This window comes from Symphalangus syndactylus, chromosome 20 (assembly GCF_028878055.3).
Source record: "Symphalangus syndactylus isolate Jambi chromosome 20, NHGRI_mSymSyn1-v2.1_pri, whole genome shotgun sequence".
NCBI lineage: Eukaryota > Metazoa > Chordata > Mammalia > Primates > Hylobatidae > Symphalangus > Symphalangus syndactylus.
In genome coordinates, this window is record NC_072442.2 from 13,920,413 (window position 1) to 13,936,937 (window position 16,525).

At 45.2% G+C, this 16,525-nt stretch overlaps 1 protein-coding gene across 9 annotated transcripts in view; it reads right to left on the reverse strand.

Annotated features, from left to right (window-relative positions):
- TRIM25 (tripartite motif containing 25) overlaps nt 1-7,491 on the reverse strand; it is a 77,471-nt gene extending 69,980 nt beyond the window's left edge. For all 9 annotated transcript variants that reach the window (XR_010117978.1, XR_010117977.1, XR_010117976.1 and 6 more), the window contains exons 1-2: nt 6,712-7,491; nt 1,790-1,885 (exon numbers count right to left, since the gene is read on the reverse strand). Coding sequence is in view for 6 of the 9 variants with exons in the window: in XM_063628433.1 (XP_063484503.1) it covers nt 1,790-1,885; nt 6,712-7,308 (693 nt within the window). In the remaining 3 variants the exon portion in view is untranslated. The remainder of the gene's footprint in view (nt 1-1,789; nt 1,886-6,711) is intronic.
- Between the last annotated feature and the right edge of the window lie 9,034 nt (nt 7,492-16,525).

Below are 16,525 nucleotides of genomic sequence, written 5' to 3' on the forward strand. Positions count from 1 at the left end.
AGAGATGGGGTTTCACCATGTTGGCCAGGCTGGTCTTGAACTCCTGACCTCAGGTGATCCACCGGCCTCAGCCTCCCAAAGTGCTGGGATTACAGGCGTGAGCCATTGGGCCCAGCCTTCTTTGCCAATCTTTTACTGTGCAACTTCTAATGTGACTACAAGTGTCCCCCAGTGTTCATTTTCCCTTTTTTCCTTTTGGTAAGAGAACATCCCTGGAGTTTCATCTGGGTGTGTGGCTACTCATACTACATTTCCCAGCCTCCCCTGCAGCTAGACTAGGCGATGTGACAAAACTCCTTCCAGTGACCCGTGCCCAGGAGTAATACGTGCAACACTGTGTCACTGGTGTAAAGGAAAATTGCTTTTTGTCCTCCACTTCCTCTTTGTCCCTTTTCTCACAGGCTAGAACAAAGATGTAATGGTAACCCAGCTTCAACCAAAGAGGTTGGGACAATACCTTGTGGAATAGTAGGGTAATCAGAAGGGAGAACCCTTAATCCCTGAATGATCACATGAACCTTTAGTCTGGGTTACTCGTGTGTGGGTCTGGACTGTCAGTTGGCAAAATAAACTTCCATCATGTTTAAGCCTCTGAATTTTGGTGTATCTTTGTTACAGCAGTATAGCCTGCTGTCTAACAAATACGGGTACTTTCACGTGCATTCTTTCATTTGTCTCACAATCATCTTCAGAAAGAACTTGTGATTCCATTGTGCAAATTGGGAAACGAAGGTTCAAAGATCTGTCAACATGACCAAAGTGACATAAACTAGTATGTGACAGAGCTGGTATTCTAACCTAGATCTCATCTAATTAAACCATAACTGCTGCAATAAAACTGGGTGCTGCAGCTCTGAAAAAGGGTAAAAATCTGATCTTTCCATTTAAAAGCAATTTAAACGTATTGAAAATCTGAAAAACCGGGGCAACAAAACCATTCCTAATTTACCACTCCAACACTTACAATATGATCCTTCTATAATATTCCCTTTCAGTTTCTTTCCATGCTCTCTGTAATGGGTTGAATGCTGGGCCCCCAAAAGACATGTCCATATACCAGAACCTGTGACTGTAATCTTACTTAGGAAAGAAGTCTTTGCAGATGCAATTAAAGACCTTGAGATTCGATCATCCTCGATTACCTAGGTGCTCCTTAAATCCAATGACAAGAGTTCTTATTGGAGATGGAAGACACTAAGGGATAAAGAGACCGGTGTGTGAAGACAGAGGCAGAGATCAGAGTGATACAGTCAAAAGCCAAGGAATGCCTGAGCCACCAGAAACTGTAAGAAGCAAGGAAGGGTTCTCCCCTAGAGACTTCGGGAGTGTGGCCAAGCCCACATCTAGATTTTGGACTTCCGGCCTCCAGAACTCTGCCAGAATACATTTCTGCTGTAAGCCACCAAGTTTGTGGCAATTTGTTACAGTGGCCCTATGAAACTAATATACTTCCTTTTTGTAAATAGATGCAGCCCTAGGAGGTATATACTTTTGCTTCCTCTTTTTCTCCCACTTTATATCATAACGATTTTTCTGAATTACTACTTTTTAACCCTAATTTATAATGATTTCCCCCACAGTTGGGCTTATAGGTAATTTTTGGTTTGGGTTTGCAAAGGATCTCTCTCAGACACACAGCTGTCTGCATGCTTTGCAAGGCTGATGTTTCATCCTGACACTGTGAGTGCACCCAACACCAGCCTTGTCATGGTCAGAGCCACGCCTGTCCCGCCTGGAGGCCGAGGGAAGCCACAGGGCAGGGCTGGCCTTGGAGAGCCCTGCCACTCACCCGCACGTCCTGCTGCCTGTTTCTCACATCATCCAGCGCTCTCGACGCCCCGTTGATCTGACCGTACATGACACTTAGTTTGTGCCTCAGGGTGGCCTGCAGGGAAAACAAATGAGGTTGAGAATGCACCTCTTCAGCCCAGCCCCACCAGAAGCCATCCCTGGATCTATCCCACAGGATAGATTCCTTCCTCTCCCACTCCACCCAAGTCTTGCCACCCCAAGTTCTGTCATCCGAGTCTTGCCTGCTTGGAGCTTTTTGAAGCATTCTAATACTTACTACCTCCCTTCATCCTTTTCAGGGGACAGTACAGACCAGGGTTCCAGTCCCAACTCCCAGCTGTGCAACTGTGTCCTTCACCTCAGTTTTCTTGGACACAAAATAGATACAACTGTCCCCAGCTCACAGGGCAATTGGGAGGATTAATTGAAACAATGTAAGTACTCAGCCCAATGCCTGGATCTTAGGAAAAACATACTGAATGTCAGCTTATATTATTACGAGTTTTTCTCTAATTACCCATTTTGCAGCCAATGAAACTCAAGCAAGGAGGACAGAAAGGTGGCCAAGCTCACACAGGAACAGAACGAGCTGGGACAGCTGCTTCGGTAATGGCAGGTGGGGCCACTCAGACCAATCCTCCCACTGCAAACAGCCAGGAAAGCAGTCCAAATAATGGGGAGATCCCAGCGGGGAAATCTGCTAAAAGATGCTGGAGAGCCAATCAAGCAGAGGATTAAGAAGTTAAGGTCCAGGAGAAGGGAGAAAGGGGCCCAGAGATAAGCCTGATCTCTAGGATGTTCTCTCCAGAGGCATCTGCCAATCCCAGAACAAGGCTGCGAGCCTTTGTCAGCCTCACAGGGCAGGGAGACAGAAATCAGAGTCCAAGGCTCACTGCAGACTGGGACCACCAAGGGCTGGGAATAAGATCAATCAGCCAGCCAGGCGCAGTGGCTCATGCCTGTAATCCTAGCACTTTAGGAGGCCCAGGCAGGTGGATCATTTGTGCTCAGGAGTTCGAGACCAGCTTGGGCAACATGGCAAAACCCTGTCTCTACTAAAAATACAAAAATTAGCCAGGCGTGGTGGTGCACACCTGTAGTCCCAGCTACTTAGGGGGCTGAGGCAGGAGGATCGCTTGAATCCGGGAGGTTGAGCCTGCAGTGAGCCAGGATGGCATCACTGCACTCCAGCCTGGGTGACAAAGTGAGACCCTGTCTCAAAAAAACAAACAAACAAAAAAAAAAAAGATGAAGCAGCTCACAGGGGCTGAAGCCCAGCTGCAAATCTGCTCAGTCCTGGCCACCTCCAGAAACAAAGGCAAACTGTATATGAAGGAAGCTAATATTCTCATCTGATTTCAATTAGTTTTCATAATCAATATCTGAGTCTCCTACCTCCCTGCTCAGATGAAATACTGGGGCACAGAAATGGGAAGGAAAATCACCACCACCGTAACAGCAGCAGCTAGTATTTATTATGCACTTACTGTATGCCAGGCACTGTTCTAGTGCTTTACCTGTATTAACTTACTTAAAGCTAAGAACAACACTGTGAGGTAGGAATTACCCAGCCTTTACAGACAAGGACACTGAGGCACAGAACAATTAAGTGACTTGCCCCAGCTACACTACTAGTAACTGGCACAGCTAAGATCCTGATATTAAAATCATAGACACATGCCCAAACTGAGCATGCTGGAGATTTCTAGAAAAAAACCATTTCGTTCCCGTAACTAGCAGGCTCAACATACCCTGGCCCTCTCTTCCACTTCCCAGACTCTTCAACTCCACCCAAGATATTCTGGGCGGAACCTGATCTTGAATCTGGATTTGAACAACCCAGTGACAGTCACATGTAGGGGATGGAAGCAGGGACCAAGGCCACACTAACTCAATCTGAAAAGCCCAAGCTGCTCATGATGTTTCAAACTTGACCTCTGTGACACTGCCCTTCGACCTGGCCTCTAACAGTGGCCAAGATAAGGTGTGGGCCAAAGACCAGGCCTACATACATCCGGCCTTCCTGGCCTCAGAGCAGGAAGAGACCTCAGAACACCCCAAGGCTGCCAACTACTTCACTTTCAAGAGCTGCTCATAGCACTACACCCTGAGCCCTATATTTTGAAAGATTTGATACACCATTAATCAAACACATGCGGCAGTACCCTCATCATGAATGGTGCCCAGATGACTCCAGACCAAAGGAAAGTGACCCAAAAACTGGTAGCAGCAATAATCCCCTAATCAAAGGTAAAGGACTTTTTGAAATTCTGAGGATCCCTTCACAGACTGGAGACTTGGGTCTTCCACATGGGAGGCACCAGAGTCTCAAGTCCATCCACACCAGTGGCCAAGATAACCCAGCCCCTGAGGCTAAGGGCATTGCCCAGCTGAGACTGGCTCTGCCAACAGTGATGAGCAGCAGTAGCAGGGCTCAAAAAGCAGACCTGTTATAGGACTCAGCAAGTCAGGACAGCGGGGGCAGGCGTTGGCAGAGGAAGGCCTGTTGTTAGGATTAAACAGCAGAGTTTAGGCCAGGCTCCTGGCTCACGCCTGTAATCCCAACACTTTGGGAGGCTGAGGTGGGAGGATCCCTTGAGGTTGGGAGTTCAACACCAGCCTGGACAACATGTGAGATCCCATCTCTACAAAAAATGTTTTAAAATATTAGCTGGGTGTGGTGGCGCGTGCTTGTAATCCTAGCTACTTAGGAGGCTGAGGCAGGAGGATCACCTGAGTCCAGGGTTTAAGGTTATAGTGAGCTATGATCATGCCACTGTACTCCAGCCCGGGTGACAGAGTGAAAACTTGTCTCTAAAAGAAAAGATTAAAAATATATATATATATGGGCCGGGCATGGTGGCTCACGCTTGTAATCCCAGCACTTTGGGAGGCCGAGGCGGGTGGATCACAAGGTCAGGAGTTCGAGACCAGCCTGGCCAATATGGTGAAACCCAGTCTCTACTAAAAATACAAAAATTAGCTGGGCATGGTGGCGCACGCCTGTAGTCCCAGCTGCTCGGGAGGTTGAGGCAGGAGAATCGCTTGAACTCAGGAGGCAGAGGTTGCAGTGAGCCGAGACCGCACCACTGCACTCCAGCCTGGTGACAGAGTAAGACTCCATCTCAAAAAAAAAAAAAAAAATCTGATTTTATACCCAGGCCCCATGGTAGCACACCTGTAGTTCCAGATACTCGGGAGGCTAAGATGGGAGAAGCATTGAGGCAGGAGTTCAAGACCAGCCTGAGCAACATAGTGAGATCCTGTCTTTACAAAAGAATTTTTTTAAAACTTAGCCAGGTGTGGTGGCTCACATTTGTAGTACTACCTACCTACGCAGGAGGCTGAGGCAACAGGATCACCTGAGCCCAGGAGTTTGAGATTACAGTGAGCTATGATCACCCCACTGTACTCCAGCCTGGGTGACAGAGTAAGATCCTGTCTCTAAAAGAAGAAAAAAAAAAAGCCAAGTTTATAGCCAGGCATGGTGGCACACCTGTAGTCCCAGCTACTCAGGAGGCTGAGATGGGAGGATCCCTTGAGGCTGGAAGTTCAAGAACAGCCTAGGCGACATAGCAAGACCCTGTCTCTAAAAGAAAAGAAAAAAAAAAAGCCAAGCTTATGTGCTACACAAAGCTGGATGCAGACCTCAAACTCTGACCTTGCTCAGGTTACTGTCTCCTTTGACAACACGAAGATGGGTCTTGTTCTCCCTGAAGGTGCTGTGAGAATGAAATGAAATCAGGCCATGCTTTGGATCTTAGGCTGATATAACAAAAGGTGGTTTGATTTCAGCCTCTGCTTTGAGTCCATAAGGGGAAGGTATGATACCCAAACCACCTAAAAACATTGCAGACCTGAAAGGCCCTTAGGAATCCACCTAGTTCCACAGCCTCACTATACTGGTGAGGACCCAGGTCCAGGGGCCAAACCCCATGCTCAAAGTCACACGGCCAGGACGGAGGACATTATGGTGCAAGAGTGTTGGCTCTCCCTGTGGCTCTGATCCAGTGATTACTGGGACGCTGCCCACCCTCCCTCTTAGGCCTCTAATAACAACCCTTCCTGATCACAGGAACTCTCCGGCCCACCAAAGGCTTTTGCTTACATGACCTCAAGCTTCCTGGACTCTTTGGTTCTCCCGACTCTAGGGACCTGGATACGAGGCTGGTCCACGGGGAGAAATGCAAACTATGAAATCGAACCAACCCGGGTCGCAGTGCCTGCGCGGCCATTTACTGCATTAGGTCAGGCTAAGTTCATTTCTCTGGACCTCAGTATCCTCAACAGTAAACTGAAACTCAATCATATCCACCTCCTGGGTGCCACCAGGACTTCGTGAGGGAACAGAGGTAACCTCCAACGTTCATAGTTGACATTCAAAACCCTCTACTAAACACCACCAGATGGTGGGGCGCAGTGGCGCACGCCTTTAAGCCTAGCACTTTAGGAGGTCGAGGTGGGCAGATCGCTTGAGCTCAGGAATTCGAGACCAGCCTGGGCAACATGGAGAAACCTCATCTCTACAAAAAATTAGCGGGCCTGTGGTCCCAGCTACTTGGGAGGCTGAGGTAGGAGGATCCCTTAAGCCCGGGAAGTCGAGGCTACAGTGAGCTGTGATTCTGCCACTGCCCTCCAGCTTGGGTGAGAGGGACGAGACCCTGTCTCAAAAAAATAAAAATAAACACCATCAGACAATGACAGGCTTATGGCAAGCAACCTAACCTGTCTTCATGGATGATGGGAAGGGACTATATAATCTCCCAGCCCCTTTCTACTCTGACATTGGAGATGCCCCGGCCTCGAATTCAGGGCCATCTCCCCAGGGCGTCCAGAGTGTGGCAGAGAGGCCCCCGGTGGCCCCTCTGCACCGCCCAGCAGGCCAGGCTGCCCTCTGTACCCTCCCGGGCCATTCCCTACCTCCAGGTCGGCGCTGGCCTGGCTCAGGGACGCGGGAGAGCAGGCCTTATGCTCCACCAGGCAGATGTGGCAGATGCACTCGCTGTGCTCGGGGCAGAAAAATTCCCGCAGCCGGTTGTGCTGGGAACATTTGCGGCGCAACAGGTCGCGAACGGGCGACTGCAGCGGGTGGTCCTGGAAGGCGGGGCTGTCGAAGTGCGGCTGCAGGTGCTCCTGACAGAAGGAAGCCATGCACACCAAGCACGTCTTCACGGCGGCCTCCTTCAGGCAGTGGTCGCAGGCCACCGGGGCACCTGGGCTGGGTGCAGAGGCGCGGGCGGGCGGCGTCCAGCCGTCGGCGGGTGTCTCCCGGGCCAGGTCGGCCTGGAGGAACTGCTCCACCACGTTGCACAGCACCGTGTTCTTGTGCAGCTGCGGTCGCGCCTGGTAGACGGCGCGGCACTGCGGGCACAGGTATGGCGCGCCCTGGACTGCCCACGTCTCGTTCAGGCAGGACCCGCAGAAGTTGTGGCCGCACGGAGTGGTGACCGGCTCCTTGAAGGGCTCCAGGCAGATGGAGCACGACAGCTCCTCGGCCAGGGGGCACAGCTCCGCCATGGCGCTCCCAGGGGTCGGGACGCGACTGCTGCACCCGCACTCCGAGGCGGCGGAGGAAACGAAACCTAGCCCGAGAGGGGCAGTCCCTGAAGCCGTCAGGAAGTCACGTGGGGCGCGCGGGGGGCGGGCGGCGAGGACTGGGCGGGTCTCGCGAGATCCTCCCGGGAAGTCCTGCGGGCACCGCAGTCCCAGTCGCCCACGAGCTGGTGAAGGTCGGCCGCGCTTCGATCCCCGAGAGCTCCCGCGGGCTGGGCGCGGGACGCCGGGCTCGGCCTTAGCCCCCGGGATTTAGAGGCTTCTGGGGGCCGCTCTGCGGATGAGGAAGCTGACGCCTGAGTGCAGAACCCGGGACCCCCGGATTCAGAGCCCAGGTCCAGCCGCGCTTCCACACAAACCTGCGCCCGGGGCAAGTCCCCTCCTTCCCAGCACTCATCTGAGACCGGAGGTGTCCCCACCGTCCCCGCGAGCAGCGCTGGTCATATTATGGGCCACCCTTAAAAAAAAGGAACTGTTAAAGCACAGTGCTTTTTTTCTTCTTCTTTTTTCTTTTTTTAATCCTTCCTCTTTCCTCGTCCGGGATTCGGACATGCGGACGTACAATCCCGGAAGCCTGGAGGCCGTAGTCACACACTCAGATTTAAACCTGGTGATTTCTTTCCATTCTACTGATGTATCATGCTTTTATAAAAATTCCCATCTCTACTTTCCTGGGATTTGGAGTTACCCAGTTTAACAAAGGCTTTCTCTCTCCTCTCTCTGTCTGTCTCGTTCGCTCGCTCTCTCTGTCGGACACGGACACACACACACACACACAAAATATTGGAACTTAAATATTTTTCTCAAAGTTATTGATTTAAACTTATTTCCTTTAATGTTTTCTTTTGCTCTGTTTTCCCTCCTCTGGCTTGACTGCAGGACATATGGGTGGACAGGAGAGTAGACGTGTTCAAAAGAGCGGGGATGGTGGCAAAGAGAAAGATGGTGTTTCGGAAGGAGTTAGTTGGAGTTTGCTTTGGGGACAGAGTGAGTAGCAAAATGAGGAAAAGGTAAATGTCTTAGATTACCTTGTAATAGCTACTATTTATGGCGTACCTTCTGTGTGCTAGGTAAGTCACATGGTTATCTCTTACAATCCTTATAAACCCTGCAAGAATGCCAGTCCATTTTAGGAATGAGAGTCTCAATTTATGCAAAGCAGGACTGGGATTGTAGCTCAGGATCCCTGACCTCCCCATTGTCACTCACTCCTGGTTCCCCTAATTCTTGTTCTGCAGACTCCTTTTCCCCAAAAACCTTTTACCATTTACCTTTTATGTATTCCTTTTCTTTCTTTTCCTTTCTTTTCTTTTTTCTTCTCCTCTTTTCTGTTTCTTTCTTTCTTTCCTTTCTTTTCTTTCTTTCTTTTCTTGACAAGGTTTTGCTCTGTTGCCTAGGGTGTGGCACTCCTCCCAAGTAGCTGGGAATACAGCCACGTGCCACCACACCCAGCTAATTTTTAAAAACATTGTTTTGTAGAGACAAGGTCTCTCTACGTTGCCTGGGCTCATTTTGAACTTCTGACCTCAAGCAACCTTCCCACCTCAGCCTCCCAAAGTGCCAAAATTACAGGCGTGAGCCACCATGGGCCTGTCCCACATCTTGTTTGCACGGAGAGGAGGAAGACAGAAAGATGAGGGGATAGGAAAGGAAAGCTATGCATAGAATGTCATTTCACCAAAAAAAAAAAAAAAAAAAAAAAAAAAAAAGGTTACAGATGAGAAAACTGAGGCTTAGAGAAACTAAATAACTTGTCTAAGAATGGACATTGGCACACGGCCCATCTGCTTTCCGAAGCCAAGAGTTTCCTACCATAAAATACTGCCTCCAAAGGGAGGAGTGGAGCAGTTCCAGGAAACACTGTGAAATCCCCTCTGACCTATTTATCATGGGTGAGGTGGCCTGGTGATTCACGCCAGAATGTGGAATTCACTTTCCAGGCTGATTGGTTTAGAAGGGCTTGTTAGACCAATGAGGATGAATAGGAGGGCCATACTTTATCAAATTCCATGCAGTAGATGTTTACTAAGACCTGCTGTGCAATAGGCATGCAACAGACTGAGTGCTAAGTGAGTAAGATGTGAGTCAAACATGGGCCTGCCTTCTAAAACAGGAAGAAGACGACAGCATAAAGCAGTAAAGAGGAATATGGGGAGAAGTCAGGTCCTGCTAGAGGTATGGATTCCTCATCTGGACAGTAAGAATCCCAATAATACCTTCTTCATGGGATGTTGTAGAATAAAAATGAAACACATGAGCCGGTCACGGTGGCTTACATCTGTAATCCCAGCACTTTGGGAGGATGAGGCAGGTGCATCACTTGAGGTCAGGAATTTGAGACCAGCCTGGTCAACATGGTGAAAACTCCGTCTCTACTAAAAATACAAAAATTAGCTAGGCATGGCGGCGGGTGCCTGTAATCCCAGCTACTTGAGAGGCTGAGGCAGGAAAGCAGGAGAATCACTTGAACCTGGGAGGCGGAGGTTCTAGTGAGCAGAGATCGTGGCACTGCACTCCAGCCTGAGCAACAGAGTGAGACTCCACCAAAAAAAAAGAGAGAGAGGAAGGAAGGAAGAAGGAAGGAAGGAAGGACAGACACACGTAAATCAAAGCAATTTTATTTAATTTTGAGACGGAGTCTCGCTCCGTCTTGCCCAGGCTGGAGTGCGGTGGCGCCATCTCGGCTCACTGCAACCTCCACCTCCTGGGTCCAAGTGATTCTCCTGCCTCAGCATCCAGAGTAGCTGGGATTATAGGCACACACCACCATGCCCGGCTAATTTTTATATTTTTAATAGAGATGGGATTTCATCATGTTAGCCAGGCTGATCTCGAACTCCTGACCTCAGGACCTGCCCACCTTGGCCTCCCAAAGTGCTGGGATTACAGGCATGAGCCACCGTGCCCAGCTGTGCCCGGCCTTGTTTCTTTTGTGTTTTTTGTTTTGTTTTGTTTAAACACACATAAATTACAGTAATACAGGCAGGATTGGGGCATCATGAATGTTAATCCTTAAATGGGCTTTGGAGGTCCAGGGACTGTCCCCAGGGCTGGAGGGTGCGTTTATCATCAGTAACCACAGTAGAACAATGTTGTCAAGTCAAATATGACCCAGCTAGTCAAAAGGGAGCTATATGGCCTAATCCAGCAGATGGCTGGCTATCTTAATCAGATTCTCACTCTGCATCTGTAGGCTGGGAAAATTAGGTGGAGTAATAAACTTTATTTGCCTGCAAATATAATCTGCCAATTATTTCTACCAATGACAATTCATAGAATTTAAGGTCAGATTGTGGCTGTGGTTCTAACACCCAGTGCTCCAGTCCTCAATGCTTTATGAAGGACATCTGTTCTTTTTCTCATTTGAAAGATGATCAGAGAAGTCTAAATGACCTACGATCATACAAACGGCCAGAGACAAAGTCCTAGGATCATCATTCCTGAGATGTGGAAAAGACTATGGTGCCTATGTCCCCACATGATGAAATTTTAAAACTAGCACACAAACAAAAATCTATTCTTAACCATAAAATAAGTGTAAAGAGTTCTAACAAAGTTTCTATCTTTTCCATAATAACTATGATCATTTTGTTGTTGAGGTACTCTCCTTTATTTTATCAATACTTTTCTAAACAACAATGATCATAGTTTTTTTCTGTCTTGATTTGGCCAATATGGTGAATTATACAAATGAAACATCAAACCAACCATGTATTCCTGAAATAAACCCCTTGGTCATGATGCATTATTGTTTTATAAATTGCTAGATTTGATTTGTTGGTATTTTGTTAAGGGTGTTTACATCTGTGTGCATGAGGGATGGTAGTCTAAAATTTTCTTGTAATATCTTTGTCAGGATTTGCTATCAAGGTCATGCTGTCTTCATCAAAATGAATTGAGAACTGTTCTTTCCTTTATTTTCTGAGCTTGTGTAAAATTGGCATTATTTCTTAAATGTTTGATAGAATTCATGGACTCTGAACCTCTTGGGCTTGAACTGGTCTTCTTTGTCTTTTTACTCTGCCTTCTAGGAAATTTCCTTAACTTTCTCTTCTATTAAAGCTATCCCGGGGCACATGACGTCAGGACCTCCTGAGGCTGAGTCACAGTCATGTGTCCTTAAAAAAAAAAAAAAAAAAACTATCTTGGCCTGGAATTTTCTTCACAAGAAGGTTTTAAATTACTAATTCAGTTTTTTTTTAACTGTTATAGGAATATTCAGAATTTTTGTTTCTTCTTTTGTTTATTTTTATTTATTTTTTACCTTCCTGGCTGAGTGACTTTTATTTCTTCTTGTGTCAGTTTTTGGTAAGTTGTATTTTTCAAGGAATTTGTTCATTTTCTTTAATGAATTAATGGCCAAAAGATTGTAATATTGCCATATTATTATTCCTTTATTTTTTTTAATCTGGCTCATTACTGACAGACCTTTTCCATTATTTTGTATTTTACATTATATTTTGTATTGAGATATTATTCATATATGATAAAATTCATATTTTTAAGTGTACAATTTAGTGTGTTTTAGTATGTTCAAAAGGTTGTACAACCATCACTACTATCTAATTCCAGAACATTTTGTTTATCTGCTCATCCGTTGATGGACATTTGGGTTGTTTGCACTTTTTGACTATTATAAATAATACTGCTATGAACATTTCTGGTTTTGTATGAACATGTGTTCTCTGTTCTCATGGGAATATATACCTACGTGGAAATGCTATGTCATGTGGTAATTGTGTGTGTTACATTTCCAGGAACTGCCAACTGTTTTCCAAAGCCAGTGTACTATTTTATAATCTCACTAGCAGTATATGAGGGTTCCAGTTTTGCAACATTTGTTATTGTCCATCTTTTTTAGTATAGTTCTCCTAGTGGATGTGAAGTGTTACATCATTGTAGTTATGATTAGCATTTTCCAATGACAATGACTAATGATGTTGAGCAACCTTTCATGTGTATGTTGGGCATTTGTATATCTTCTTTGGAAAAAATGTCTATTGGAATCCTGTGCCTTTTCTTTTTTTGAGACAAGGTCTTGCTCTGTTGCCCGGGCTGGAGTGCAGTGGTGTGATCATAGCTCACTACAGCCTCAACTTCCTGGGCTCAACCTCCCAAGTAGCTGGGACCACAAGTACTTGCCAACACATCCATCTAATGTTTTAGTTTTTTATAGAGACAGGGTCTCACTGTGTTGCCCAGGGTGGTCTCAAACTCCTGCCTCAAGCAATCCTCCTGCGTCAGCCCCCCAAAGTGTTGGGATTACAGGCATGAGCCACCACACCTGGCCTCTTCTATGAGATTTATAGTTTAGCTCTTCCATTTAGGTCTTTGATCCATTTGGAATTAATTTTTATATATGGTGTGGGGTAGGGGTCCAATTTCATTCCTTTACATCTAGTTATACAAACACCATTTGTTGAAAAGGCTATACTCTCCCCGGTCGAAATATCTTGGCAACCTGGCTGAAACGAATTCTCCCTAAATGCATGGGCTTATTTCTGGACTCTCAATTCTATTCAGTCTATGTCTCTTCTTATGCCAGCACCACAGTCTTGATTACTGTATCTTTGTGATAAATTTTGAAATCAGGAAATGTGAGTCTTTAAATTTTGCTCTTCTCTCTCAAGATTGTTTTAGCTATTCTGGGTCTCTTGAATTTAAATATCAGCTCTTCAATATCTGCTAAAATTCCAGCTCAGATTTTAATGGGGATTGTGTTGAATATGCAGATCAATTTGAGGAGTCATTTGGAGTATTGCCATCTTAACAATATTAAGTCTTCAGAGTTATGTACATGCGATGTCTTCCCATTTATTTAGTTCTTTCATTTCTTTCAACAAGTTTTTTTAATTTGCAGCGTACAATTCTTGCACTTAGTTTGTTAAATTTATTCCTAAGTATTATAATTTTTTTATTCTATTGTAAATAGAATTGTTTTCTTTTTTGTTTGTTTGTTTGAGATGGAGTTTCACTCTTGTTGCCCAGGCTGGAGTGCAATGGCGCAATCTTGGCTCACCACAACCTCCGCCTCCCGGATTCAAGTGATTCTCCTGCCTTAACCTTCCTGAGTAGCTGGGATTACAGGCACACGCCACCACGTGCAGCTAATTTTGTATTTTTTTTTTTTTTTTTTTTAGTAGAGATGGGGTTTCTCCACGTTGGTCAGGTTGGTCTCGAACTCCTGACCTCAGAGGATACACCTGCCTCAGCCTCCCAAAGTGCTGGGATTACAGGCGTGGGCTGCCACCCCTGGTCGGAATTGTTTTCTTAATTCATTTTCAGAGCGTTCACTGCTATTGCATAGAAATATAATTGAGTTTTGTATATTGATCTTGTATCCTGCAACTTTGCTGGACTAGTTTATTACCTATAATAGTTTTTATGTGTTAATTCGTTAGGATTTTCTATATACAAGATTATGTCATCTGTAAGCAGAAGTAGTTTTACTTCTTCCTTTCCAATATTTTACTTTTTAATTTATTTGTAACTTGTAATTTTTATTTTTATTTCCTTTTTGGTCAGTTGTTCTGGCTAGAATCTCCAGTACAATGCTGAACATAAATGGCAATAGGAAACATCCTTGTCTTATTCTTCACCTTAGAAAAAAATTTTTTAGTCTTTCACCACTGAGTATGATGTTAGCTATGGGTTTTTTATAGATGCCCTTTATTAGGTTGAAGAAATTTTCTGCTCCTAAATTGCAGAGTATATTTATCATTAAAGTGTGTTGGATTTTGTCAAATGCTTCTTCTGAATCTATTTAGATAATTATGAGTTTTTTATGAATATGGTGTAATTGTACTGATTTTCATATGTTGAAAAAACTTCACACTCCTGAGGTAAATCCCACTTGGTCATAGTGTATAATGGTGTGTATTATGGAAAAAAATGCTTTTTATACATTCCTGAATTTGGTTTGCTAGTATTTTGTAGAGAATTTTTGTGTCTATATTCATAAGGGATATGATTCTGTGATTTTTTCTTGTGATGTCTTTGGCTAATACTGGCCTCAAGGAATGAATTGGGAAATGTTCTCTATCCTTTTATTTCTTGGGAGAGTTTGTGATGGATTGATGTTAATTCTCTTTAAATGTCTGCATAATTCACCAATGAAGCTGTCTGGTCCTGGGCTTTTCTTTCAGGGAAGAGTTTTGATTACTAATTCAATCTCTTTACCTGTTGTAGGCCTATTCGAGTTTTCTTTTCTTCTTAAGTTGGTTTTGGTAATTTGAGTTTCCAGGAATGTGCCCATTTAGTCTAGGTTATCTAATTTTTTGGTATGCAATTATTCACAGTATTCCTTTATAATATTTTTTTCTTTCTGTAAGGTCAATAGTAATATCCTGATTTTTATTTCTTTTTTTTTTTTTTTTTTTTTAAGACGGAGTTTTGCTCTTGTCACCCAGGCTGTAGTGGAAGGGAAGGATAAGAAATAAGACTTTTCAGTATACCTTCTGAGTAAAACCTCAATGGTTTTATCATCCATTTTTTTCTTTCCTAAATCAAATATTACTGCAATTATAAAATGTAGATTTTTCCTTTTGAACCATATTAATGTTTAATATATTCCAAAAATAAAATCAACAAGGATGAGTGGTGGGAAGTACAATGGAATACAATAGGAATACATAAATTTAATTGACTATTACACCAATAACTTTACCACAGAAAGAGAAAGAGAAAAAAGATACAAGAGAAAAAGATTTTTTTTTTTTTTAGACGGAGTCTCACTCTGTCACCCAGGCTGCAGTGCAGTGGCGTGGTCTCGGCTCACTGCAACCTCCGCCTCCCAGGTTAAAGTGATTCTCCTGCCTCAGCCTCCAAAGTAGCTGGGACTACAGGTGCCCGCCACCACGCCTGGCTAATTTTTGTATTTTTAGTACAGACGGGGTTTCACCATGTTGGCCAGGCTGGTTTCGAACTCCTGACCTCATGATCTGCCCACCTTGGCCTCCCAAAGTGCTGGGATTACAGGCGTGAGCCACTGCGCCCAGTGAGAAAAAGATACTTAAGTAATTTTAGACTGCACACCTTTAGTGGCCTGTATGTAAGCACACAAAAAATTGCAAAGAAATATTAAATCAAACAGTAGGTTTGTAACTGGAAATACTATTGGTATTATAATTTTCATTATGCATATATTGTACAACTGAACAAATGACTGCATTTATTTATGTTGTTACCAGAGTTCTCACTGTAGGAAAAAAGGAGATCCAAATAGGAACTGAAAGAAGGATGCGGCCGGGCGCAGTGGCTCATGCTTGTAATCCCAGCACTTTGGGAGGCCGAGGCGGGTGCATCACAAGGTCAGGAGTTCAAGACCAGCCTGGCCAAGATTATGAAATCCCATGTCTACTAAAAATACAAAAATTTGCCGGGCATGGTGGCAGGCATCTGTAATCCCAGCTACTCAGGAGGCGGAGGCAGAGACTTGCTTGAACCCAAGAGGTGGAGGCTGCAGTGATCCGAGATTGCACCACTGCACTCCAGCCTGGGGGACAGATCGAGACTCCGTCTCAAAAATAAAAAAATAAAAATAAAGGAGAAGAACGCTATGGAATTCGACTAGAATTAGGGCTAATAATATGAAGCACTTTGGGAAGCCAAGGCAGGTGGATCACCATGTTGGCCAGGAGTTTGAGACAAGCCTGCCCAACATGGTGAAACCTCATCTTTACTAAAAATACAAGAATTAGCCAGGTATGGTGGTGAGCACCTGTACTCCCATTTACTCCAGAGGCTGAGGCACGAGAATCACTGGAACCTGGTAAGCAGAGGTTGCAGTGAGCTGAGGCAGCCTGGTGTCCAAGGCTGTGGTGAGCCATGATCATGCCACTGCACTCAAGCCTGGGCAACAGAGGAAGACCCTGTCTCAAAAAAAAAAAAAAAAAAAAAAAAGGGCCAGGTGCAGTGGCTCACACCTGTAATCCCAGCATTTTAGGAGGCTGAGGCGGGCAGATCATGAGGTCAGGAGTTCAAGACCAGCCTGGCCAACATAGGGAAATCCCATCTCTACTAAAAATACAAAAATCAGCCGAGTGTGGTGGCACATACCTGTAATCCCAGCTACTCAGGAGGTTGAGGCAGGAGAATTGCTTGAACCTGGGAGGCGGAGGTTGCAGTGAGCCAAGACCGCATCATTGCACTCCAGCCTGGGCAACAGAATGAACCTCCATCT